The sequence below is a fragment of the Anarhichas minor genome, unplaced genomic scaffold, assembly GCF_050575085.1.
Source record: "Anarhichas minor isolate MPS153535 unplaced genomic scaffold, ASM5057508v1 ptg000017l, whole genome shotgun sequence".
Lineage (NCBI taxonomy): Eukaryota > Metazoa > Chordata > Actinopteri > Perciformes > Anarhichadidae > Anarhichas > Anarhichas minor.
In genome coordinates, this window is record NW_027466463.1 from 5,007,501 (window position 1) to 5,034,111 (window position 26,611).

The window sequence follows — 26,611 nt, forward strand, 5'->3', positions numbered from 1 at the left end:
ACGTTACAACCAAACTTTTCTTCACTTCCCTGGAGCAATGAGCGGTTCTCAAGAACCGCCGCAAGCAGCGCTTTTGAAGTGTGGATGGTTCCCAGTGTGTTTAAGCTTCCCGGATGTGAAAATGTACAGCTTTTCCTCATCTCAGCACTATACTTAATTACATTTCCCAGGTTTCTGGACTGTTGGTCGATCTAGCAGAAAGCAATGGTTTTCTAAAAATAATTCACTGGTCTAACAAGAATGTAACATCCAACTTAACTCCAGGGAAGACGTGCGTATTGGCAAACCCCAAAACACAGCTACACATATACACACGTGCATGTTAACATGCTCCGTACCTTTCCAGTAACTATTTCTCTGTCCAGAGTAGCCTCGCTTTTTCTTTGCGGAAGCCGGAGTGGGAAATGTGTGATGCGGCCCAGCAGTGAGTCAAGGCCTCATTGCTGATTTGAGGGTAATACCAGAGCTCTGTCTCGGTTTGGACTGAAGCGAATGAGCTGGCTCAGATGGAAAACCGTGACTCACGGAGCAGGGCCTTTTTGTCACAGACTTGTGACGATGCAGATCAAATGTCCCACCACAGGTCTGAGTTTTCCCGTCCCTCCTCTGCTTTGCCGAGCTGCTTCTTTTGACACACTTTGAGTGTCGGTGAGTGAAGGAGCTGGCGAGCCGAGGGCCTCAAAGAGAGGACAACACAGACCACGAGGCCTAGAGGCCTAGAGGCCTTGACGGCGCTCTGTGGTTGAACCTTCCCTCCGCCTGATGGAGTTCAGTGAGTCGGTCTCTCCGTATAACGTGGAGCCTTTGGCCACTGGTTAATGTTCTCTGTCAGTGCTTTAGTTGACTTCCTATCTGTGTGTGTGTGTGTGTGTGTGTGTGTGTGTGTGTGTGTGTGTGTGTGTGTGTGTGTGTGTGTGTGTGTGTGTGTGTGTGTGTGTGTGTGTGTGTGTGTGTGTGTGTGTGTGTGTGTGTGTGTGTGTGTGTGTGTGTGTGTGTGTGTGTGTGTGTGTGTGTGTGTGTGTGTGTGTGTGTGTGTGTGTGTGTGTGTGTGTGTGTGTGTGTGTGTGTGTGTGTGTGTGTGTGTGTGTGTGTGTGTGTGTGTGTGTGTGTGTGTGTGTGTGTGTGTGTGTGTGTGTGTGTGTGTGTGGCCAAATGACTTCTGAAAGATATCAGACTAGATATTGTCACTGTGTAATTAACTCTTTTGATGCATAAGATCATTCTTGCAAGCTAATCTGTTTTTTTGCTTTTATTATTCATTCTGAAATTCCACATCATAATTTCTTGATATAGTCTGAGTGACACTGAGGTGGTCTGCCATCATTTTGAAGAGAAACTGTTGAAAAAGGAAGTTTCTCTTTGACACTCTGAGGTGGTGTACTGTCTTTTTTTTTTTTTTTGGTCAGGTCGGTCTTTGGGAATGTGTTCTTCATTATTAAAATGCTTAAATAAATAAAAAAAGTGCATCTATGTGTCTGTCCACAGCTGATCTGTCATTCTGCTGCACTATACTGCATAATATTTTGGGTGGCCTGTCGTGGCTACATGCTCTCGTGATTGACACACATTCTCAGAACACCTTTTTGTTACCTTTTTTATTCTGCTATTGACTGCCTGCTGATCTGCGCTGGGTGCCGTTTTAGGTGATTGAACAGATTCGTGGTTTAGCAGCAATCGTTTTGTGGCATATCTGCAGAAGATAGTCTGTCTCCACCGAACCACTTTCACTATCTCATACCATTTTAATTACCTAGATTTAACTAGGAAGACAAAATGGGACAGCACTTAATCAGTGTGTCACGTAAAGGAAGGAAATAACGGAGGATCCGTAATGCAACACTCGGTTCCGTGTCTCACCTCTCCTCTCCCCCTGCAGCGTGCGTCAGTGGGCCCCTGAGGCTCCCTGCTGGTGCTGAGGCAGGATGAAGAGGTTCAGGAGACACGGCCAGGAGTCCCAGAGGGATCGACTCAAACAGGAGCTCTTCCAGTTCAACAAGGCAAGTACCAATAACAGCAACTTTATTTGTATAGTGTCTTTAAAACCGGAGTTTAAAAGTGCTGTGACAGTCAAAGCAAGGCAGTATGACAAAAGACTAACTAAGGTCAAATGTAAGCCCTGATAAAACAGTACAGTATATGAAACAATAAAACCAATCCATTCGATAAGAACGACAACAAAAATAGAATATAATAATAATAAAATAAAATGGTAAAACAGTCTGTAAAAATGTGTTTTAAGAAGTGATTTCAAAGAGATTACAGAGTCTGTGAGCCATATCTCCTCAGGCAGCTCGTTCCAAAGCCGAGGGGTCCTGATGGCAAAAGCACGGTCACCTTTTAGTTTTGAGCCTCGACTTTGGAACAGACAGAAGGGCCCCACCTGAGGATCTAAGGCTGCGAGCTGGCTCATAAGGGGTCAACATTTCTGCTATATATCTCATGGCCCAGACGTGCTTCAAAAGTGATCAATAAAATCTTAAAAATCAATTCTAAAACGAGCAGGGAGCCAATGGATTGGAGCAAAGTAATGTCGTCTGTTAAAACCTCACAACAACAGCAGACTCTCCCAAAAAGTGAATCTGGTCCTCATTGTTCTATTTACAAAAGAATGTTTATCATTAAGCTGTACTTAACCATCCAAAAATAACTGCCTCCTGGTGTTGGCATACTTTTGTATGTTTGGTGCAGGGATGCTTGTTTTGCGTAAGCCCCGAAGTTAGCGACAACACCTTAAGAGAGCCAGGCTCTCTTAAGGTGGACTGACCTTTTTTTAAGGTGGACAAGATATTCTTAGTGTAGCGACAAGCCGCTCCTCCGAGTTTTGCTCATTAAAAAAATAATTATGACAGCATTAATCGGTCACAAGTCTTATTGGTGGTTTACGGTTAATTATTAACATCCCTAGTTTGGTGTATTTCTACTGCAGAGAGGTGCACAGCTTTATCAGCGTCCAAACTGGATTTGCCAAATGTTACCTGGTGTTAACGATAGCTTGTCATTTTGTGTTTACACCTACCTGCTAAATAAACAAGTAAGAGATTGTGGGCACATGACCTTATTTCCTCCTTTCTGAGCCATATTCATTTAAATGATTCACAGAAAGTTTGTAAAAAACCAAAGGGAACAAACCATTCAGTGTCTCCTGTTTATCTGCTGTACAGTCACTATTTAAAAAGAGAGAAGTTCTTTAATGTGCAAGACCAGATGAAAGGCGAGTTACACCTAAATCCAGATGTAGAAATGATGCATCATTTCCTGGACATATATTTATTTAAAAAGCAGAACATGTGATATACATGTTACATGCAGCTGACACATGCGTCAGACAAGCATACACACAGTTTGAGAGCAATACAAGATGGACAATGTGACCGGATTTTCTTTTGTCACATCGATCTATAAACCTTGTCTTTATTATTTATCTGCACCGAAGAAATTCATTTGCGTATGGTTTTGATCTTTTCATTTTGGCTTTTATTGTGGAGCACTTTGTAATGTCTTGACTTTTAGTGCTTTAAGCTGAATCATAGGTCTGCTCTGACTTAAATGATGACGGCTGCTGTTGGTGGTTATTAGGTACATGTGATGAATCAATGATGATTCAGAAGCCAGTTGGGATTTAATATAGTGTGATATACTGTTAGCGAGGCCATAAGCAAATCTAATTTCAGTAAAACTGTCATAGTATAAAGAACACACCACCCCGTGCATTAAATCAGAGAGGAAAATGTTTTCTATGCAAAACGAGCAAAGAAATGAACATTTGCTCAAGATAAAATAAATAAATCCTTCCTATTTCTTGTACACATGCTGTTATCTGCCCCCCGCAGTCTCTTGAGTCTATCCTGTCCTGATATTGTCTCTGCCGTCTCAGCCCGGTCTCACCATGACCCCCCCTTTGTCTGTCCCCCCTCTCTCCTCTTCAGACGGTGGAGCATGGATTCCCCCACCAGCCCAGCGCTCTGGGCTACAGTCCCTCCCTGCAGCTGCTGGCCATCGGCACCCGCTCCGGGGCCATCAAACTGTATCCTTCCCTCTACGTGTGAGAGAGAGAGTGAGAATAGTTCCCAGGGAGGAATCTGTCATGTTTGAACTTGAGGCAGGTTCTGCGCTAATGAGCGTGTGTGACGCCACTAAATCCTCGTCTGCAGTTCACATGGGTACCTGGTTCAGGTGCTTTTCATTTTTCCCACGCTACGGCCGAGTCATTGTGTCGCCACGGTCCTGTCGCACAATTCCACTCATTGACGTCGCGGCGGAGCCAGTCGGTGCACTCTCCCCATTGACACAGAGAGACACGCACTAGTTTTGATGCCTTCTCTCGTTGGGGGTGATCCATTTCATACAATGCAGCAGATTGTTCCTGGATAGAAAGTGCAAGAGAGCGCAGATGAAGGGAAATCTTTGAATGAATATTATGAGTCTAAAGTGTCAGATACTTCAGACTGAGTCAAAGAACAGAGCAGCTACTGTTCTTTAACATGCAGCGCACAAATCAGTTGATGGCGTGTTGTGATTCCCTGCGTAGGGATGATGTGGTGTCTCCACGCGTTTTTAACAAACGTTCACCACACAACAGAGAGGGCTGTATGAGGAAAATATCTTATAGTTATTCTTTTTTCTGACCAATATTGCGATCAAGATTAACTGTACATCTGTGTTATGTACACAACTGCTATGTATAGGTAGGCACTCATGCGACATATCTTTGGAAACCTAAGATTCTTGTAATTCGATTTATGCAAACCATTTCAAGATACAATCACAACAGCAGGTACAATCAACGCCTCTGTCAGACCACCAACCCACAAACAAACATTTACAAAATTGAGGCAACTCACCGATGAAGCTTTCTAGAAGTCCACCCCTCGATAATATTCCAACAAAAATGGTCTTGTTACATTGCCAAAGGTCCAGACGATCCAATCCAGTAAAATATTTAGTCCAAAACACATTACGTCCATAAATACCCACGGACTGCTGTTGCATCATTTCAAATTAGCTGGCAGATATGCCTAACTATCTATGTATTTTCCAACGTAACTTCAGTTTGCATGTAAACATTGACGCTCTCTGGATCTCAAAATGGCGGCTGCAGTCTGAAGTTTAAATTGACACCTCATTTGACCTATTGGGAGCTTCCATGTCCAGTCTACAACCTACAATAGCCAACGAAAGTCCGCGTTGAAGGAAAGTGCCTGCCCCTCTTCTTTCGTGTAAAGCTCGAGCCAATTGCAACCGATTGTTCTGATGACTGACGCTTCGTATAGCCAATGAAATTTTGAAAATAACGATATGCAGCTTCAGGGGGTGGATTTAGAGGCAGAACACGGAACTTGCGTAACCGCGGGTCAGGTCGCTGTGTCCGTGCTGTAAATGCAAAGTGTGGTTTTTGGGAGTTTTGGAGAATTTAGGAAAGTGAATAATGGCGAAATAACTTATAGATAACTATTTAGACATAAATAAGCTTTAGTTTGAATTATGAATACACATTTCTATACAGCCTAGGTATGTTACCATGGGTCTCCAAATGTCTTTTTTGGAAAGCGCCTAGACATACCCTTAGTAAAAAATGTGTGAAATATTCATTTTCTGTGGTATTGTTATCAAATTTGAACTTGGACTAGATAAGGCTTCATGCTGTGGTCCCATTGTGTTTTCCAGCTAATAAGTCTCAGCTATAGTCATCTGCAGGCATCTGTTTGCAAAACAATATTCAGGCGGAAATAAAAACCTTCTACTTCAGTGTGTTCAAACTTCTATTACTCAATGCCAGTAGCACTTACAGTAATTCTCACTATTGGGGGAAAAAACTTCAGAGTGTTACCTTTCAAAAGAGACCAAAACCATGCATGTACTCCAAATGGCTCAAGAACAGCTTTCAATTTACTTTGGGTATGCCTTGGATAGGCGTTTTAGGCTAATTTTACTGGAGTTGTAACAATTCAGTGAGTTCATCTGAAGTTTTGAATTTCTTGTCTACGTAGTATCACAGAAGATACGTCTGTACCATAATCACATCGAATCAGATGAAATGATGCACCTGTCTATTTGGGTAAACTCGGATAGCTTTGTCAGCGCTGTAAGCACCGTTAGCTGCTAGTCGCTGGCTCAGCCGTCGCCATGTTGAATGTTGAGAGGCGAGTGGAGGCAATAGTAATGCACGGATTTTTCTAATTTAGCACCGTTAAAGTTGAGATATTAAGAAGCCTTTTGGAGCACATCCCCGGTCATCGTGTGCACCTATTTACAATATATGCCAAAAAATTCCCGTAAATCAGTTTCTTGGTATTTTAATATCCCAATTCAATCATCATCAGTGTTTCCTTGACCAGCGGTCAGATATGGAGCTCCGGGTGTGGAGTTCATGGGTCTACATGATGAGAATGCTGCCGTGACACAGGTGCACTTCCTCCCCCACCAGGTACGGTCAAAGAACATTATGCAGTAGTAGTTCTGCTTTTTAAAGGTACTATGAGGAACTTTTGACAGGTTCTCTACATGACCTATATTAATAAATGAGACCATCAGAGAGGGCCACCGGGTCGGATTCTGGCATAATCTGATGAAATCACCCAGGTTCATCATAAACCTCTTCAGCACAGACTCCAGCAGGGCCTCTGACGGGCCATAGTGCTCGGCCCGTTTGCGGGAAAGGGGGGGGGGCACGGAAGTACCAGAACCAGGACTGAGCTGGGCAGACTGTCAGGCCCTACTGCAGTAAAATGAGAGGTTTTCTAAATGGAGTCTGGTGCTCGGACACTACCACTTTTGTCCACAGGGACAGCCAAAATCAACACAAAATTAAAGTTCCTCGTAGTAGCTTTAATGTAGCCAGCCTTGTTTTTCATAGAGGAGACTTTGTAGGGAACTATGTTCCCTGCCAGCCACCAGTAAGTGCCTTTTTTAATAGCATTTTGGACAGTATTGATTGATTGTGGCTTACGTTTAGGTTGAACTGGTGACCCTGCTGGATGACAACAGTCTGCACATGTGGACTTTAAAAGCTCACAAGGGACTCTCTGAACTTCTGGAGATAGGACGCTTCACTCTCACGGGACCACCTGGGTAACACACACACACCCCTTTCTTGACCCTTTTCCAAAGCAGGTAGTTTTTAAGAAAAACCTTTTTGGGAACTTCTGAATTGTATCTACATTTCAACCAAAGGATATTAGCTCCAGTTGTGGTTGCTGGGTGTGTAGTTTGTGCCCCCTAAATGTTCCTCGTACCTGAGGTTGTACCTCCCAATTGCTGGGCAGTTATCAGGATGGAGCTGACTGATCAAACCTCCAGACTGGAGCAACATGGCTGATTTAGTTCCCGGGGCTCCTAACTTCTTGGAATGATTTGGTCCAAGAGGCAAATCCATCAAGGCCCTGCATACCAACCCAGTTAGATACATTCTTTATAAAGATGCTGTACCAGAGCAGCAACGATTACTCAATTAGTCAATTAGCCAATGGGCAGAAAATTGATCAGCAAGGATTTTGATTGTTTCAGCCATTTTTTGAACATAAATTTCAAACCAATTTCCTGGTTCAGCTTCTTAAATGTGAGGGTTTTATGCATTTATTTTTTCATATCATGGTAAACTGAATAGTTTCTGGGTTTTGGACCTTTGGCAAAACAAGCTAAAACATAACTTCCGGCTGTGAGTAATTCTAACTGTTATTTTTTTTACATTTTATAGACCAAATGATTGAGACAATAACCAGCAAATGAGCTACAGCCCGGCTTTATGCAAACGTCAACTGTCCTTCATTCCCCCAAGTGATGTCACCGCTCTCTTCTCCTCCTCAGTGCCCCTCCAAGTGTGACCAGAGTGACAGCAGTGCTGGCTCACTCCTCGGGGGAGCTGCTGCTGCTGGGGACAGAAGGAGGACACGTCTTCATAGTGGAAGTCCCCGGGTTCAGAGAGCTGGAAGAGAGGAACATTAGTCTCGACCAAGTGGCCAGCAGGTGGGCAACCACAACACGCCTCGCTTATAGCCTCCATCTCACGTCACCATAACAATGAGCCAGGGAGGGAGACTGTCCCTAGTTCATTTAAATAGTCTACAAATCAACAGCGTTTACAGCAGTCGTTATCGACGTGTCCAGGAACTCACTCAAATCTTTGTCTCGCCAACAATATACGAGATTACATTCATACGAAATAGAGCTGGATGTTTCTGTTCAGTCTAATCTGTGAAGCATGTCGACATGCCATTAGACCAAGCAGAAAACAAATACTCCTGGGACAGGGAAAGTGTTTTTTTTTTTTGGTTGTCTATATGTTCAATTATTCAAGAATAGAATCACAATATCAACCAAAATGTAAAATATATTCACATTTGACTTAGGGCCCCTCAACAAGATGGGTACAGGTTTTTTGTTCTGCGCTAGTGGCACATACTGTCAAAAAATGAGCAATAACTTAAATCACCAAAAAATAAATGCCACACAGGGAACCCGGGGGCTTTAGGAGTGCAGACGCTCTCTTCAGTGGAAATAATGGCCAGGCTCAAGCAGTGTTGGACTTGAGCTTTTAGTGTGAAAGCCCAGTGAGGGTCTAGCGCCTCTATTGAGCCAACCTTGGGGCCAGCATGTGAGACCTCTTGTCATTTGTGATCCCTAAATCCATCTTATCAACTGTAAAAAGACTAAACTGCCTGTAGAAGCAAGTTAAAGGGATTGATCAGGTGTTTTTGAAGTGAGGTTGTGTGAGGTACTTTTCCAAAGTCGTATTATCCGCAGGAGATGTTGTTTACCAGCACGGGAGCAAAGCAATGTACTGCTGCGGACGGGGGCAGCAGCAGAACATATTTTACACACCTAAAATAATTAAAATCAGTTTAAAGCAACGGGGAACTCCTGCCGTTATCTATTAGACTCTTTTGACAAAAACAGCATTTTTACCTCCCTGCACACTGGACTTGCTGGTCTACCGCTCACTCGATCATTTAGTTTGTTTTATTGTGTGGCTTTGGTAATTTTAACCGGTTAGTTTGGATTCACCAGTCACACAATAACACAAATGAACGGACGTATGGAGGCAGCGGTACACCAGCGACTTCTGTGTTCTGCAAGATAATAACTTCGGTTTCCCGTCGGAAAAGGCCATTTGATTGAAAGGTAAAAAGCAGTCAAATAAAATATTCTAAATATTGCGAACACTTAAACAGATTCTTCTGTGTCTAGAATAGGTTTTGCTGCTGCCCTCGTCCACAGCAGTACACTGATGTTATGTTTTTTGACAGTTTGTTCAGTCTCCTGATATGCACTCAACACAAGCTTAAACTGATACTCTGTAGCTTTTTCCTTAGTTTTTCTTCTCTCTGTGGAAATGCACAGAAGCTCCCTTTATTTTAAAAGGATTGGATTTTTAATGATCGTTCTGACTAAAGTGCTATCACTCACACACCAACACAATACACTGCCTCTCAGTACCTACAGATCAATAATGAGGTTGATGTTCTGTCCCCCGCATTTATCCTCTCTGTCCCGTCTCCTCCAGTGTACCGGACGACTACATCGGCCGCAGGAATCTGGAACACGTGGAGGCCTTGCAGGAGAACCCGGTCGACCCGAACCAGGTCGTCATTGGCTACGGACGAGGTCTCATGGTCATATGGGATCTGAAGAAGCAGCGAGCCATCCAGCACATCCCCGCCACACAGGTAACTGTTCCGTAGCTCGGTGCAAGGCCGTGACAGCTGAACAGAATAGCAGCCAGTCCCGAATACACTGTTGTCATAACCAGCTAGCTTAATCTCGGTGTTTGCTTTTGTGTGTTTTTACACATAACCGTAGCAACTGGAGAGCGTGTGGTGGACAGAGGACGGAGTCTACCTTCTCAGTTCACACAGCGATGGAAGTTACTGTCGATGGATGGCGAGCGGCGAGGATGTGAACGAGGAGGAGGAGAAATCAGACATTCCTTATGGTGAGGATAGAGAGGCATCCACTGTGTATTTTCTTTCCTTCCTGCATGAAATGTTTTCGTTTTTTTTTCTGGAGGCTGATGACTCGTCTTTTTTCGCTGTAGGACATTTCCCCTGCAAGGCCATTTCTAAAATAGTTCAGCTACCTACAGAAGAAGGGTGAGTTCACTTTAGTGAAAGTCTATCGTCCTCACCGTTCTAATGTTTAACTTGGTTTCCCACATGTGTTACACGACCGTGTGTGTGTGTGTGTGTGTGTGTGTGTGTGTGTGTGTGTGTGTGTGTGTGTGTGTGTGCGCGCGCGTGTGTTCGTGTTCTAGGCCTCCGTTCCTGCTGTTCAGCGGTGGTATGCCCAGGGCCAGCTACGGGGACCGACACTGCATCACAGTGATCCACAGTAAAACACATGTGGCTCTGGACTTCACCTCCCGGATCATCGACTTCTTTGCCATCAGGGGCGGACCCCAGCACACAGGCAGGCAACACACACACACCAAAACAAATACCTTACGTATAGCAAACACACTCATGCACAGTTCTGAAAAGGAAGCTGCTTAGCAAAGTTTGAAGGGCTATATTGCGGTGTGCAGTTTTTGTAGGTCAGCATGAGTTATTTCCAAAGTCAGATGCTGGTTTTCATTGTGTCACGCAGTGCGTCAACATTCATTTCAGTAACCTGAAGTCAGCTTTCTGCAGTCATCTGATTTCTCCTACATAGAAATGCAAATTTTAATACTTCTGCGAGGAACTCTCATTTTGTGTCAATTATGGCGGCCCCTGTGGATAAAAACAGTGGTAGTGTTTCCAAGCACCAGAGTCCCTTTAGAAAAGCTCTGGTTTTACTGTAGAAGGGTCTGATGGTCTGCCGTCCACAGTACTGGTCCTGGTTTTCCCGTGCCTCCCTTCCCTCCAGCAATACGACCTGACGACAACCCCAGATTGTTTTCAGATGTTCTGACACCGGTACTGTAGAGACTAACCGATCCAAGGTCAGTATGTACATTTGTATCCAACTACTGTTATTGCTCTTTTCTGTCAACCTTCAGGAGACCCCAGTGCGCTGGTGGTCCTGGTAGAGGAGGAGCTGGTAGTGATAGACCTGCAGACGGAGGGTTGGCCGGTCATTCAGACACCGTACCTGGTTCCCCTCCACAGCTCCGCCATCACCTGCTCCCACCACGTCTCCGCCATCCCCCTCAAACTGTGGGAGCGGGTCCTCGCCGCCGGAGACCTGCAGAACACGCACTACTCCAAAAAGGTACGCCCGGGCAGAAGCTACCTCTTTGAATAATATGTGGATCTTTGATTTATAAAAAAAAAAAAAAAAGATTCTCATTGAGTTTGTGATTTGTAACTCGTTTGTTGAGATCCCTTTGTGTTTCTCGTCCCAGACATTAGTCACTGCTTTTGTCACATCACTAGGAGTGTGAAGATAAATATTAGGGCTTTCAAGATACCTGATTTTAGCTACACGATTATCGTGGCCATAAGAATTTAAGATAATGATATTCTCATGATATCTTTAGAAAATTTAACAAAAAAATTAATAAAGCTTTCAGTCAACTTCACCTTTAACTCTGTTTATTGTGCCATTTGTTTCTTTTTCTTGTGGCAAATGAATTACACTCAAAATACGAGTGTAGGGAGGTGGGGAAAGAGTCACCATAACTTTATAAAATAATTTGAGAGGCGCTGGATCATTTACACAATATCATCATTTGTGTATTATTAACATGATATAAATACATCAACAAATATTATTGAATTATTGTCAGTATAGACTGCTGTCTTTTAAGCCTTAATTGTGTAAACCCTAGAGACATGTTACATTTTCTTCAGTGATAAGTTAATAAAGCTAGAAATTAGTTATATTTTTATCTCATCAACGTCCTTTTAAACTTTGACACGAAGTTCATTACTTTTTGACCAGAGCAACTGGTTACAGTATAACATGGGTGCAAATAAAAGGACTTAACGATTTTCCAGCTTAATTTTCTCTAATTTCACTGCATGGTTCGCCTCAGGTCTATTCACTTTTGGTACCAGGTCCTTTTTAAAAAAAAAAAAAAAAAGCGAGGTGGTACCTAAGAAGTAGTACCAGTTACTGTTACTAATGGAAAACCAGAAAATGGCGCATTGAGTAGAGCTGTGCCGTACCACGCAGGGGAGAAGTGTGTGTGTTTAAACATATGTGCATGCACGTCGCTGTCCAAAGTACGATACAGGTCCACAACAATGTATCCTCTGATACAAAACTTCCTCAAAGCTGTTCATCGTGTATGGTATTCTGCGTTCAGAATATGGACACATTCTTTCATCTCTGGTTCAACGAGATGGCATTAGGTTGGTATTATTGTTAAACTTTTCATTTCCCCTCTCCATGCAGCCATGGCCAATAACGGGAGGCCAGAACCTGGCCCCAGACCCTCCACAGAGAGACCTGCTCCTCACAGGGTCAGTTCTCAACTCTGGAAATATCTATTGGGACGTCCCTTTGACAGATTTAACAATATCCTGTTTATTTATTTATGTGTGTGTTTGTGTCTGTAGGCATGAGGATGGGACGGTGCGTTTCTGGGATGCATCTGGAGTCTGTCTGTATCCCATGTACAAGTTAAGCACAGCTGGAGTGTTCCACACAGACGCCGACCCCAACGACAACATGAACCAAGGCACTGAAGGAGAGTGGCCGCCATTCAGAAAGGTGTGTGTCCTACAAACGGTTTCTTTGCTTTCAAGCACTACCAGCTGTTGAAGAAGCTCCAAACTACAGTTTATAAGGTCAAGAATGAATTGTGTCGATGAGCTGTCCCAATCAAGACTGAAGCAGGAGAGCTACTGGCTGATTCATACAATAATATTCGTCTTTAAGGGGCAATCCACCAATCCTAGACGTAAATATCTAGTTACTCTTCACAGTAGCATTTATGGGGTGTGAATCTTTCGGTCCCTTGCGGTTCTATTTTGAGTCTCGGGGTCACTGTTCGATTCAAATTGATTCTAGATTCAGTACATCAGGGTGTTAATCTCAGGGATCTACTCCAGTCCATTGTGCTCTAATAAAGGCAGTGTGGCAAGTTATGACAAAGTATCAGATTATGGAGTTTTAAATCTTAAAAGAAAGTTATTTCTACTGATTGCACTGATGAAAAACACACAGGCAAAAGGTAACATTTATTCGTGTAAAACTTGCTCAAATAACCACGACTAAAAGTTTAGTATTTTTCAATTCTCAGTGTCATAAATGTAATAGGAGCAGTCTTAAAAACATGCACATTTCAAATAAATTGTACACAAAATAAAAAAAACATCAAATCAGACAGTATTGCTTGAGACAACTTTAGCTTAGTGTGTAGGATTACTGTCCACCAGTAGCAATATCAAGGTTCTTTTGTTAAAACAGACACACTAAAAAACACTTTTTAGACGTGGTGAATTGTTTCATAAGAATCTCAGTCCCTACCTGATTAGATTTTATTATTCCAGTAAAGTAAAGTCGGCTTGTGACGCTTTGACTGTTGTTGTTTTTTTTATCTGTCTCCTATAAGTCTCCTAACTTGTATAAAAGTACAACGCAAAATTGCCGGCGTACTTATTATTTTTTTTTGACTTTTCTCTCCAGGTCGGCTGTTTTGACCCCTACAGTGACGACCCGCGGCTCGGCGTTCAGAAGATCCACCTTTGTAAATACAGCGGCTATCTGACTGTGGCTGGCACTGCTGGACAGGTGAGATGACTGGTGAACAGCTGTAATTATTAAGTGTCACACTTCTGATTGCATTCCTAAAGACTGAGCAAGTTATAATTAAAACGTTGATGCATGCATATAAAGTGCTCTCCCATTTTGAAGGATGAATCTGGTTTATTACAGCACTAGTCTGTCTTTCATAGTTTGAACCATCATTTCTATCAGCTATAAGAGCATTGTACTCACCAAGCTATTTGCTGAGATTGCTGCATCAAAGTCCGACTGGGAAAGAAACTCCAGTGCTCGGATGATCAGACGGGTTTAAAGGGACAGTGTGTAGGATTTGGTGGACTCTAGTGCTGAGGTTGCAGCTTGCAACCAACTAATTACTCCTCCGCTCACTCCTCCCTTTCCAAGACTGCGGTAACATTAGCCACGGTGGCCATCCACACCATAATCACACTTCTTTTGGAGCAACGGAAGTCGGGCGGCGGTGGCACGGTTTTGCGCTCTGCGGCTCACGTTATAGCAGTAGGCTCTCTCCAGAGCCAGCATTTGGTTTGTCCATTCTGGGCTACCGTAGAAACATTGCAGTGCAACGTGGCAGACTCCCTATACTGATATAAAGATGAAGAGCTCATTCCAAGCTAACGAAAGCACGACAGTTCTTAATTTCAGGTGATTATACACAATGAAAACATACTTATTCATATTATATTACATTACTAAACATTGGCCCTTTTGAAACTGACAGTTTGGAAATAATTGTACACTTCTCTCTTTGGCTAACAAGGGGCTACCACATTCCCAGATCTCAGCAATGAACTTGGTGAATCCAGTATATTAATGAAACCATGAAAGTAAGAATTACTCTTTGACATCACTACATGTTCTTTGATTTGGTCTAAATCAGCAATGAAAAGACGATGGAAGCGCTACGTATGAGCACGACAAATGCCGAGTGTCAAGAGGCAACTCAAATTTCTGTGATGTTTCCTCATTTCCCTAACACGTGCATTCTGTTAGGGATTAGGGTTTATTAAAGTATGAGCGGTCTGGTGTACACTCTGTATCCAGAGTGTTTGTTGTTAACGTCTCTCCCCACCGGTGTGGGTGTAGCCGACAGAACGGTACGGGCTGCTCAGTCACTCTCATTCCACCGTGTCTTGCGTTTGTCTCTCCAGATCCTGGTGCTGGAGCTGAACGACGAGGCGGCAGAGCAGACAGTGGAGGCTAAGGTTGTGGATCTGCTGCAGGGCCAAGAGGGCTTCCGCTGGAAGGTAATGAGCGGCATCGGACTCATTAACACGTTACTCGTGACTTCACCCTTTCTAATGCTTTTACCCATCGCTCCCTGAAAGCTGTGATATCTCGCAGTGCTCGTTACAGTATGTTACTTTCCTGTTATGTCCCCCTTGTATGGTTATTTTTAGTCTAGTTTAGAGTGAAAGTGATCCAATCAGCACAGTGTCTGTTTTTCTTGTCGATCAGGGCCACACTCGGCTGGACGTGCGAGAAGAGCCGGTGCTGTTCCCTCCAGGCTTCCAGCCTTTCGCTCTGGTCCAGTGCCAGCCTCCCGCCGTGATCACCGCTCTCACCCTGCACTCGGAGTGGAAGCTGGTGGCCTTTGGCACCAGCCACGGCTTCGGCCTCTATGACTACCAACAGAAGAACAACGTCCTCGTCAAGTAAGAAAATGCAGAGGAAGAGCTTACGCAGGAAGTTTACGCCCGCCAGAGATCCCCGCTTCATGATTTTAGCAGCTGCACAGCTCCAAGTTTAGTCTCTGCAGGTTTTTGTTAGGTGGTTTGCAAATCAGGTCTTTATGTCCAAGTCTTAATAATCATTTATAATATTCCAAAAAGAAAGCACATTAAAATAGAAAATGAACAATAAGGCATTAGAATAAAGGGACATTAAAAAAAAAACAGAAAAGGTGTCGTCTGAAGCTAAGTTTATTATACACCTACCATGTTTACATAACATATTCTAATCGGCAACTCTTTCATGTCTAGGTTGGACTATACAGTTCCAAACATTTGATACACAATGATAATCGGACCAGTTTTAAGTGTTTACCACCTTATTTTTAAACATTTTTTGTCATTTGCAAAGTGAACTGCACAATCTTAATTACCCCCCTTTTTTTTTCTTTTTTTAAGTTATTGCGAGAAACTTTTTACTGGTTGTGAAACAATCTCAGAGTAATTCTAATGTGTCTACATGACCTACATGAGCAAGAAGACTGGCTACTTCGATATAGTAATTCTTGATGCTTGTCATCGGTGCCACCGGGTCAGATTGAAACCAGACCCAGCGTGGCCTCCGGCAGTGACTAGCCCACACAGATCCGGACAGACCCAGATCCGGCTTCACTGCTGCCTTTCGACCCAGACTCTGACGCTCAGAAACACTGCTGCTTTTGTCCACAGGGGCCGCCAAAATCAACAGAAAAATTAAAGTTCCTCGTAGTGACTTTAAACATAGCCTATTCCCCTAAATTCATACTGGCGCTCTCTAATTTCAAACAACCTCTGAATAAAGCCAGGAAGCAAATGAGTTGTGCTTTACACATTATTTATGTTTTAAAAACGATTGCAACATTTTCAACCACGCGAGTTGATAAATAGCACGTTGGTTTGGTTTGTAATAACGATTACAGTGAAGTGCGTTCATGTGTTACCTCAGTATTCTCCCAATCGTAGGTGCACCCTAAACCCCAGTGACCAGCTGGCCATGGAGGGTCCTCTGTCCAGGGTGAAGAGCATAAAGAAATCCCTCCGACAGTCCTTCAGGAGAATCAGACGCAGCAGGGTCTCGCTAAGGAAACATCACGTCAACAACGCTGCCAAGGTCAGCTCTTTAGCTCTCTGTTCATTCAGCAGTACTGAGGCAGAAAGTGGACCGCTTAACGTGCCGTGAATTTCCATTCCAACCTTCATCGCCCTCTTCTCTCCGAGTAGCTCCAGGATGCCAACGCTCGTCTGGAGGCTGAGCTGGCAGAGATGGAGCTGGCTCCGGTCCAGAGGAAGATCGAGGCGCGGTCCTCAGACGACTCGTTCACCGGCCTCGTGCGGATGATCTACTTCGCCGACACCTTTCTCTCAGACAGTGAGTCCCACCCAGGCGGCAACCTCCGGTTCTGCTGAGGGAGGCCAATTCGGAAGTGTATTAAAACTTAAAATTCTCTCTACTGGCCATCAGGGGGCCATATCTCTGTTTACATGCACCGTACCTCTGGGTTTCTCACACATCTCCTCATTCTCTCGCAGGTTCACATAACACGCCCTCCCTTTGGGCAGGGACCAACGGCGGCTGTGTGTTTGCATACATGCTCCGCCTTCCCGCCGCAGAGCGCAGAGCGGACGAACCAGTCACCGCACAGCCGGGTGAGAAACAAAATACTTTTTCGATGTTTTTGGGGGTAGACTGCTTCCTCACCTCTGTCTTCGCGTTGTAATGTTCTCTCCCCCTCGTTTTTTTTCCTCCTTTTGTTTCCAGCTAAGGAGATCCAGCTGATGCACCGGGCCCCTGTTGTTGGCATAGTGGTGCTGGACGGACACGGGGCTCCTCTCCCCGAGCCGCTCGAGGTGGCCCACGACCTGGCTCGCTCGCCCGACATGCAGGGCTCACACCACCTCGTGGTCATATCTGAGGAGCAATTTAAGGTCAGGATCACACACACACAGACTCTGGAACCTTCTCACCCAACAAACGCCCATTATCCACTACTGCATACTCACAGATGGAATACCTATATAGTCATAGCAGTACTTCAGTTTGCCAAAATGACTATTTGAGGTCCAGATCAGCGACAAGTTATTGTTGACCCACTTCCAACAGGGTGCAGTATGTTAAAAATGCAGATTCACTAGCATTTAGGTCTGATTCCGGCAAAATCAGGTTCACCAGAAAAAAATGTCACACACAGCTTAAATTGTACCCTATTAATTAGTTGAGCCACAGAGCTTGCAGTTCAATATAAGAACCGAAGACGAGTACAGGTTGCCGTTTCTCAAAATGTTTTAAATTATTATTCTATTCTTAACCCTTTCATAACAGACCTCCCCCAGGCAGCCGCAGGAGACCGTTGTTTGCATGATCCTGTTTTAGATCATCAAAAAAACACTCCATCTAGCACGTTCCTTCATCTTGCCATGGAAAGCTGAGGCTTCTGTCTTTCGCACAACGTGATGACGTCATGTGGAGCAAACAAAAAACTCCCCTTTGAGTCTGCTCAAAAAAATTTGCATATGTCACAAACTGAAAAAAATTACATAGTTTAAATAACGTTAGTTGTCTTGAGAAATATTGTGTTCTTGTTTCTACATTCAGAATTCTTCGGGAAAAATGTTTTTTTCAAATTTGATTGAAACAAAATTTTTTTTTTTTACGACACAAATTCAATACTTTGACCAATTATTTATTAACTCACGTAAGCTCTTAACTTAGGTTGTACAGATTTTAGGGTTATACAGCATTTGATGATGGTCCAAAAACCTACCGACGGAGCCGCTGACGTACCATTTCTATTACAGAGTTCAAACGGTTAAGATCTGTATATGCTAAAGATCAGCAGAATTGAATTCATTCAAGGCCTGTGGAGGCCTTAATTGTAGATATTATTCTTGTCATATTTAAGACTAAGATTTTAAAACATATAGTTAATTTCTAAAAAATGTTTTGCTGCCAAACTATAGTGGCATTAAATAGTGATTGGCTGTGTGGAGAAACTCGTTCTTGCTTGTTCAGGTTTTTACGCTGCCAAAGGTGAGCGCCAAGATGAAGCTGAAGCTGACGGCCGTGGATGGCTCCAGGGTACGGCGGGTGGGCGTGGCCTGGTTCGGCAGCAGCCGGTCGGAGGACTACGGCGAGAGCGGCCTCGTGGTCCTGACCAACCAGGGCGACGTCCATGTGGTGTCTCTGCCGACGGTCAAGATGCAGGTCCACTACCCCTGCGTGCGGCGAGAGGACGTCAGCGGCATCGCTTCCTGTGTCTTCACCAAGCATGGCCAGGGTAAACACGGCGACACACACATCTGTGCTTCCCTCAGCGTTAACCGTCACAGCTACAGACCTAAGAGCGAGATTTCAACATAAGTGTAGGAGAAATACACACCGCCCCTATTCAGATGCGGAAGACCGGAAACGCTGACCAATCATAGCAGACTGGTCTTTTTAGGAGTCCTGGTCCTCGTGTTCTCTGGCCAAATGATCGCTCAGTTTAGAAACAGTCTGTGTGCCATTTTCCTCCCTCAGGCTTCTACCTGATCTCTCCATCTGAGTTTGAGCGGTTCTCTCTGTCCGCCCGGGTCCTGGTGGAGCCTCGCTGTCTGATGGAGGTTCCTCTTCACACCGGCTCCTCGACTCAACGTAGGCCACAGCTCGATGGAGCTTCGTCTGCGCATAGGTAGAAATCTTTCTTTTTCTGTATTTTACTCTGATTTGAAACTCATGATTTCTTTCAGTACCCATGACTTTTTTCTTTTTGTTTTTCTATCCTTCTCCTAGAATTACCACACAAGACAGTGAGGATGCAGGTAACATGTCTGCCAGAGACCTCTCAATGCTAAAAGGCCAGCATCATTCTTAAACATGCATGTGCCACTGGCTGAGGGAACACTACACTACATGTCCACATGTAGTGTTCTGTTCCATGTTGTTTAACTCTGTGCTTGTGCTGTCTGTCTGTTTTTACACACACACACCTTGTTTGTGGCTGACTGTACTGACGTGTCCTCTGCCTGCTGCCTGTGTTCCAGAAAGTGCAGCTAGACGTGTTATGGAGCATGCTTTGCTGAATGACGAGAGTGAGTACCGGAGAGAGAGAGAGAGAGAGAGAGAAAGAGAGAGAGAACCAGGAATCTTCCCCAGTTGATTAATTCCATAAAGACAATTATTTTTTGCATTGCAAGTTTTCTGAAATGTTATGTTTAAATATGCAAATGAGGCATTATCTAATGTGAACTTTAGGAGAAATCTACAGACTTAAAAAGAGAAAGTAGTAATATAGACACCTATTGCAATGAAAAATTGAAAAAATCTCTAGATTAACGAGTGCATTAATACAATGTATTTCCTCGGGTGTATCAGCTATAGTTTTACCATGGGCTGCCTCTCCTAACTGGTATGTCAGCTTTCTGCTCCCGTCAGACACGCCTACATCAGCAGGTCATGAACCACAGCAGTGTTTCCCAAACCTCGTCCCAACGCATGATTTGAATAACTCCCCTTTGACCCCAGCGACCTGTATCCTGATGTCACTGAACCGCTGCTTCAGGTCTCATGTGAAGTGTAGAGTGCTGCGTTGAGAACGCTGGTTAGTTACGGTCATATTTTGCTGTCTTGCAGAAGTACTTCAAGAGATCCAGAAGTCGCTAGAAGGAGACCAGACGTAAGTATCACCCATCGCTGATCCTCCTTTTCTAAAAGCAGATGACAGCGTCACCGTTTCCACTTCATTGTCAATGTATCATCAATATACTGAGATTGGTGAGCACATGTAAGGGACGTCCCGTTGGAAGCAGAATTTGTGTGTTGTCATATCATAGTGCCAACACAGTTTTAGAAAATGCCACTCTGAAGCTGTAGGGAAAAGTGTTTAATAATAGTGATCGCAATATTTGTCCAACAACCATAAATCACGGCTCACTTAAAGGGGAACCACGCCTATTTTCAAAATCCTTACATGTTATGGTCTAAGACAGAAATATTAGTTAACATGAACATCTCTTTGCCAAAGACTAGAGTGCTGAAACTATACTTTATGATGTCTGCTCCACAGTCATAGAAAGATGACACAGAGCAGCCGGGAGAATGTTGTTAGTCGTGAAACAGAAACTGTAGCATACAGTTGTGTGAAAAAGTGTTTGCCCCCTTCCTGATTTCTTATTTTTTTTGCATGTTTGTCACACTTAAATGTTTCAGATCATCAAACAAATTTAAATATTAGAGAAAGATAACACAAGTAAACACAAAATGCAGTTTTTAAATGAAGGTTTTTATTATTAAGGGGGGAAAGAAATCCAAACCTACATGGCCCTGTGTGAAAAAGTGATTGCCCCCCCCTGTTAAAACATAAATTAACTGTGGTTTATCACATCTTTGGAAAGCTGAGTTCAATTACTCTAGCCACACCCAGGCCTGATTACTGCCACACCTGTTCTCAATCAAGAAATCACTTAAATAGGACCTGCCTGACAAAGTGAGGTAGACCAAAAGATCCTCAAAAGCTAGACATCATGCTGCGATCCAAAGAAATTCAGGAACAAATGAGAAACAAAGTAATTGAGATCTATCAGTCTGGAAAAGGTTACAAAGCCATTTCTAAAGCTTTGGGACTCCAGCGAACCACAGTGAGAGCCATTATCCACAAATGGCGAAAACATGGAACAGTGGTGAACCTTCCCAGGAGTGGCCGGCCGACCAAAATTACCCCAAGAGCGCAGCGACGACTCATCCAAGAGGTCACAAAAGACCCCAGAACAACATCCAAAGAACTGCAGGCCTCACTTGCCTCAATTAAGGTCAGTGTTCATGACTCCACCATAAGAAAGAGACTGGGCAAAAATGGCCTGCATGGCAGAGTTCCAAGACGAAAACCACTGCTGAGCAAAAAGAACATAAAGGCTCGTCTCAGTTTTGCCAGAAAACATCTTGATGATCCCCAAGACTTTTGGGAAAATACTCTGTGGACTGACGAGACAAAAGTTGAACTTTTTGGAAGGTGTATGTCCCATTACATCTGGCGTAAAAGTGACACGGCATTTCAGAAAAGGAACATCATACCAACAGTAAAATATGGTGGTGGGAGTGTGATGGTCTGGGGCTGTTTTGCTGCTTCAGGACCTGGAAGACTTGCTGTGGTAAATGGAACCATGAATTCTGCTGTCTACCAAAAAATCCTGAAGGAGAATGTCCGGCCATCTGTTCGTGACCTCAAGCTGAAGCGCACTTGGGTTCTGCAGCAGGACAATGATCCAAAACACACCAGCAAGTCCACCTCTGAATGGCTTAAGAAAAACAAAATGAAGACTTTGGAGTGGCCTAGTCAAAGTCCCGACCTGAATCCGATTGAGATGCTGTGGCATGACCTTAAAAAGGCGGTTCATGCTCGAAAACCCTCCAATGTGGCTGAATTACAACAATTCTGCAAAGATGAGTGGGCCAAAATTCCTCTACAGCGCTGTAAAAGACTCATTGCCAGTTATCGCAAACGCTTGATTGCAGTTGTTGCTGCTAAGGGTGGCCCAACCAGTTATTAGGTTTAGGGGGCAATCACTGTTTCACACAGGGCCATGTAGGTATGGATTTTTTTTCCCCTTAATAATAAAAACCTTCATTTAAAAACTGCATTTTGTGTTTACTTGTGTTATCTTTGTCTAATATTTAAATTTGTTTGATGATCTGAAACATTTAAGTGTGACAAACATGCAAAAAAATAAGAAATCAGGAAGGGGGCAAACACTTTTTCACACAACTGTATACTGAGAACACTACATTAAAGAAAAGAAAAGAAAAGGAACTCTCTGTGAGTCTCCCAGTAAACCCAATGACATCGCATGTTTGATGCTTCCCTCTCTGGTTTCTGGCTTTAAGAGGGCGTTTATCATGCTCACAAATATCGATTGAACATTCCAGGGGCATGGACATGACATATTGGAATTATCAATTTAGGTGGTGTTCCCTTTAATGTCATTTCCAGGGCTTTCAGACGTATCTTGCCTCAGCTGTAGCTCGTTCTGCTTTCCCCAAGTAGCCCAAAAAATCCATTAATGCAGTTTTGAAAGTATCAAGCAAACAAATCATTTGCTAACAAAACGCCCCTTTCATAACTGGGTCAGAGAACATTGGAGGAACCAGCTAGCATTAACAACTCTCTTTCCAATGAAAGTAGCGAGCAGCCCGTGGAAGACTTATTACAGTCCTGTAGTCCTTATTACAGCAACAGATGCCAGATTATGTTTTGATCTTTTTGTCAGAGCATTTGATATATTGATTAGTCAGAATGTAAAGAGAATTTTTAACAAATATAACAGAAATGTTTCCAAAGTACATACCCTACCCCATCTATATTTTCTACTAATAACAAGTTGAATTAAAGCATAGTGATCGTTATCAAGTATTAAGTTTCGTTTGAGCTGGATGTATAGTCAAACATCTTCCCAGTCATAATTAGGACTTTGATGTGAGCAATAATCACAAGTCTGCAAATTGTAATTTTGATAACTCCCATATGACATATATGAGGCATAAAGTTAGCAACAAAACCAGTTTAAAGGTAAACATGCTGCCCGGGCGGGCGGGCGCCTTTTTAAAGCTGTAACGTGTCATGCTGACGGAAGCTATTGTGTGTTCGCCGCAGGTCGCTCCTGGAGAATAATGTGAACGCTGTAGCTTAGAGACGTCTCTGGACAGTTGAGGTGAGACTAATCGAGTGGCACATTTCTAACCTTTTGGTTCTGCAAACTGACTCTGACTGTTGTCTCCTCAGAGTGAACTGAAGCGTACCGCCGTCCCGTAGCAGCACTCGCCTCCTGCTCGGCCGACGCAACCACTACTGACACCCCGACCCCTCGCCTCAGTGACTGACCTCCCCACTCTCAGCTCCCACGCGACCCCCCCCCCCCCTCGTGGAGAGACGAGACGGCGAATGGCTCTCGGCAGCCGCGCAAGGCTCACTCACGGTGCAGACGGAGGGGCGAGGAACAGACACCACCTGTGCCTAAAGACTGTACGCGAATGATCACAGCACACTCACCGTCATTTTTAACCCCAAAGCGACATGAAGCGCCCTCCTGACATGTGACCCGATGCCAAAATTCATCACACGAAGATAAACGCCAGGATCGATCCAGCATCTCAGATCTGCCATAGATGCCACTCGTCGAACCCGCAGCCACTTCACTCTAAAAAGCCTTCATCACCACCACCAGCCTTTTCATGTGGCAACAGTTCTTCCAATCACCACACTCTCACTGGCCTTCATCTCCCACATGGACATACAGCTGGAAGGAGTGTGGTGGGGGGGTGGGATTTGAATTATGTTGATTTGATTTGTGCCTAATTTTTTATTTTTTATTTGAAGAAACCTCTGATTAATACTGTGGAAGCCCATTTCTGCTGGGAGAAGGAAAAAAACAAACAGAAGATAAGTTAGGAATGATAGTAAAACTAAGTGGCAAGTCAATATTATGAGATTATATGTTGAATTATGAACTATGGAGGATCATAATATTTAGATGGTAAAGTCTGGACATTGTCACAAGTAAACATGATAAAACAACCTCAAAATAAGATATTACGGACTTATAGAATCTCATAGTTTTGACTTGGCATATTGTCATTTTGACGCAATGTTATTTTTATATACGTTATCATTTTAAAATGTTTTTACTTAGCAAATCTCATACTAAGTACGTGGCTAAATTTGACTTGCTATCATAATTCCGACTCTAAAGTCTTTTCGTTTTTTTCGAGCTACCCCATTTTTCATAATTTTTTTTGACGCAAAAAAAATATTTATTTCATAATTTTACTTTGGCATGTCAATAGTTTGACTTTGCATGAATGGTTATATTTTGTGAATCGTTAAATGTCGCACCCTTGGTGGTGTAAATGGGCTTCCATAGTTTTCAGATGAACTATTAAGGGAAATGTTATGAGTAATGCCCCAGAAGTGGAAAAAAAGATACAAAAGTTGTTTTATATATGTTGAATATACTGGTGCAAACTTGTTTGTATGACTTTTCCGTCATAAATTAGCCGCAGCATTACAAACTATGGTGTACCTCTGTACACTGCTGACGCAGCCCTCTCCCCTCCCGTCCACTTTGTAACCTGCCATAGGTACTTCTCCACTACTGCAGAGCTCACAGTGCTGTACTATGTTTTTTTTTTTTTTTTTTTTTTTTTTTTGGGGGGGGGGGCTTTCTATGGGGTTTGGTTTTTAATTATTTTTTATGTAAACCATTTTTATATGCCAGCAATGAATCATGTAATTTAGGAATGTAATTGTAAGCTATTGTAGTGAAATGTTTTTAATATATACAGTATGTAAGTGACTCAGTCTGTACCTGTGGGCCTGTTGTAACTGGGGTTGGCTGCTATTTAGATCGTACAAGGAAATATTTTGGTACTGTGTCTCAGAATGCTGGGTGTTTAGCATCAGCCTAGAATATATTTTTGTAGTGAACTGATTAAGAACCCTTTTTTTTTTTTACTTCACACTACAATTTTCTTGTGGATAATTATTACATGTTTTTTTCCCAAGAAACCAGTGAGTCTGTTGCTTTATTTCCCACATCTTTCATCTCTGGTAGCGCAAAAACATCCTCGATTGTGTCTGAATGCTGCTCCAGTCTCTGTACGCTCCACTGAAACCTGAAAGAAGCCACAACATATAGATCCAAAGCCCGTCATTATGGCCCCACTGATTTATATTACACCACTCTGTTATTTTTCAATTCCTGCTCTCTTCTTAAAGCCCTACTTCATAATCTTGCTCTTTGTGAGCTGCGGCGGCCGGGCCATCTCCGGTGAAGTGGATGAAAGAGGGATCGGTTGTCATACATGCACAGCCAAGAGTTTTGATCATCCATTATAGAATAAGGCGCTTTGTCCACTAATTGCCTCGAGCCACGGCGGCTTCGCTGCAACCTGAGCTCTCGGAGGACCAGGCTGAGGCTAACAGCCGCGGCTCTGTTCTACGATGACCCTGCGTCATTTGGAACCTGAAGACGTCAAATGAGCTGGAAAATGGCGACTGGATGGGACTTTGGTATTGAGCTTTAACGCGTTGTTATGGGGTCGCCAGGTTAGCTGTTCACTTCTAGTTTGCTAAGCTTGGCTCAGAATTTGAAAAAGTGTAATTTCCGAAAAGGATTCAAAGATCATTTATTGTCATTATGCAACAGGAATGCTCAATGAAATTTAGTTGTAGCCCATTTGTAACACAAGAAAAACATGACAAACAAAAACAGTACATTATTGTAGTGCATTTCTTGAATTTGTATCATAAGGAATGTAAACCGCCACAACAATTCTCTGGTCAGATAATATGGCCGATATCTTAACATTTAAAATTTGACATCAGGAAAACATTGTCCATCAACTCTGACTGTGTTTGAGCACCAAGCATCATGATGTAAACACAGAGTCCTCTGCTCCCACCAGAGTCCTGCGCTCAAGCAGAAGTCTGATTTCATCCATCTTATTTTTCTGTGACCGGACATCAGACAGCCATGAGTAGGCTGGTGACTGGAGTATCCTTAGGTCCTAGCTGGGTTAGCTTAACTTCCATCAGAGCCTCCTCCCTGGGGCTCACAGATGTTAGCGGACGCTTGGTATTTCCCTGACGATGCTCAGCCAGGCCTGCCTGTACTACAAATGAAGTCACTTTTGGCATTAAATAGCCATTTGCCTTCAGTCTGGTCTTCTGTTTGGAAAAGTTCTTCGTAGCCTTGGTTCTACCTTTAGGATGCTTGTCCCGCTGCATGATGAAACCCTGACCACTATTCTACTACTGCTGCTGCAATTGGTGACATCAGATGTCTAACTTAAAACCACACACAGTTTGGTTGACGAGGGACTTCTTTTAGACGAGTACATTGCATATAACTCCAATCAGCAGCTACAACAGTTCTAACCTACAGTAGACATGTAGAAGGTGTTCAACCAAACCCAGGTTTTAACTGTAGATGATTTAACCAACATCACATGCCAACAAAATACTTAATAAATATTTACTATATACGGGATTCAGAGCATTAATATAGCAGGAAAAACTTCTTTCCAATGTAAAGATATGGTGACGTCTACCTTAGCAGGGAATGAAGTCACTCTCCCTCTGTGTGTTGTAATCTGTATTTCTCTGTGCTTTGTTTACGTAGCCGGTCCGGGTTCGCATGCATAATAGTGAACGTTACTCTCTCTGCTGTGCTCTACTGACTTTCTAACTGCAGCCACTCTGCACTGCGCTCCTATGTTGGTTACAGCT

The 26,611-nt window shown here is 43.4% G+C and overlaps 1 protein-coding gene across 3 annotated transcripts in view; it reads left to right on the forward strand.

The window, feature by feature from the left end:
• llgl2 (LLGL scribble cell polarity complex component 2) overlaps positions 1–24,889 on the forward strand; it is a 39,053-nt gene extending 14,164 nt beyond the window's left edge. The window contains exons 4-29 of one of the 3 annotated variants that reach the window (XM_076093061.1): positions 1,877–1,997; positions 3,927–4,024; positions 6,343–6,424; positions 6,953–7,068; positions 7,804–7,962; positions 9,500–9,662; positions 9,796–9,928; positions 10,031–10,085; positions 10,247–10,401; positions 10,973–11,184; positions 12,313–12,380; positions 12,477–12,630; positions 13,549–13,653; positions 14,799–14,894; positions 15,106–15,302; positions 16,320–16,467; positions 16,578–16,725; positions 16,887–17,003; positions 17,116–17,282; positions 18,367–18,631; positions 18,874–19,024; positions 19,126–19,154; positions 19,377–19,424; positions 19,966–20,008; positions 22,979–23,036; positions 23,108–24,889. In XM_076093061.1, the coding sequence (XP_075949176.1) occupies positions 1,923–1,997; positions 3,927–4,024; positions 6,343–6,424; positions 6,953–7,068; positions 7,804–7,962; positions 9,500–9,662; positions 9,796–9,928; positions 10,031–10,085; positions 10,247–10,401; positions 10,973–11,184; positions 12,313–12,380; positions 12,477–12,630; positions 13,549–13,653; positions 14,799–14,894; positions 15,106–15,302; positions 16,320–16,467; positions 16,578–16,725; positions 16,887–17,003; positions 17,116–17,282; positions 18,367–18,631; positions 18,874–19,024; positions 19,126–19,154; positions 19,377–19,424; positions 19,966–20,008; positions 22,979–23,015 (3,021 nt within the window). In that variant the 5' untranslated portion in view covers positions 1,877–1,922 and the 3' untranslated portion in view covers positions 23,016–23,036; positions 23,108–24,889. Of the gene's footprint in view, positions 1–1,876; positions 1,998–3,926; positions 4,025–6,342; positions 6,425–6,952; positions 7,069–7,803; positions 7,963–9,499; positions 9,663–9,795; positions 9,929–10,030; positions 10,086–10,246; positions 10,402–10,801; positions 11,185–12,312; positions 12,381–12,476; positions 12,631–13,548; positions 13,654–14,798; positions 14,895–15,105; positions 15,303–16,319; positions 16,468–16,577; positions 16,726–16,886; positions 17,004–17,115; positions 17,283–18,366; positions 18,632–18,873; positions 19,025–19,125; positions 19,155–19,376; positions 19,425–19,965; positions 20,009–22,978; positions 23,037–23,107 lie in introns of those variants that run through there. The other 2 variants (XM_076093062.1, XM_076093063.1) reach the window with 2 other exon arrangements.
• The last annotated feature ends 1,722 nt before the right edge of the window (positions 24,890–26,611 follow it).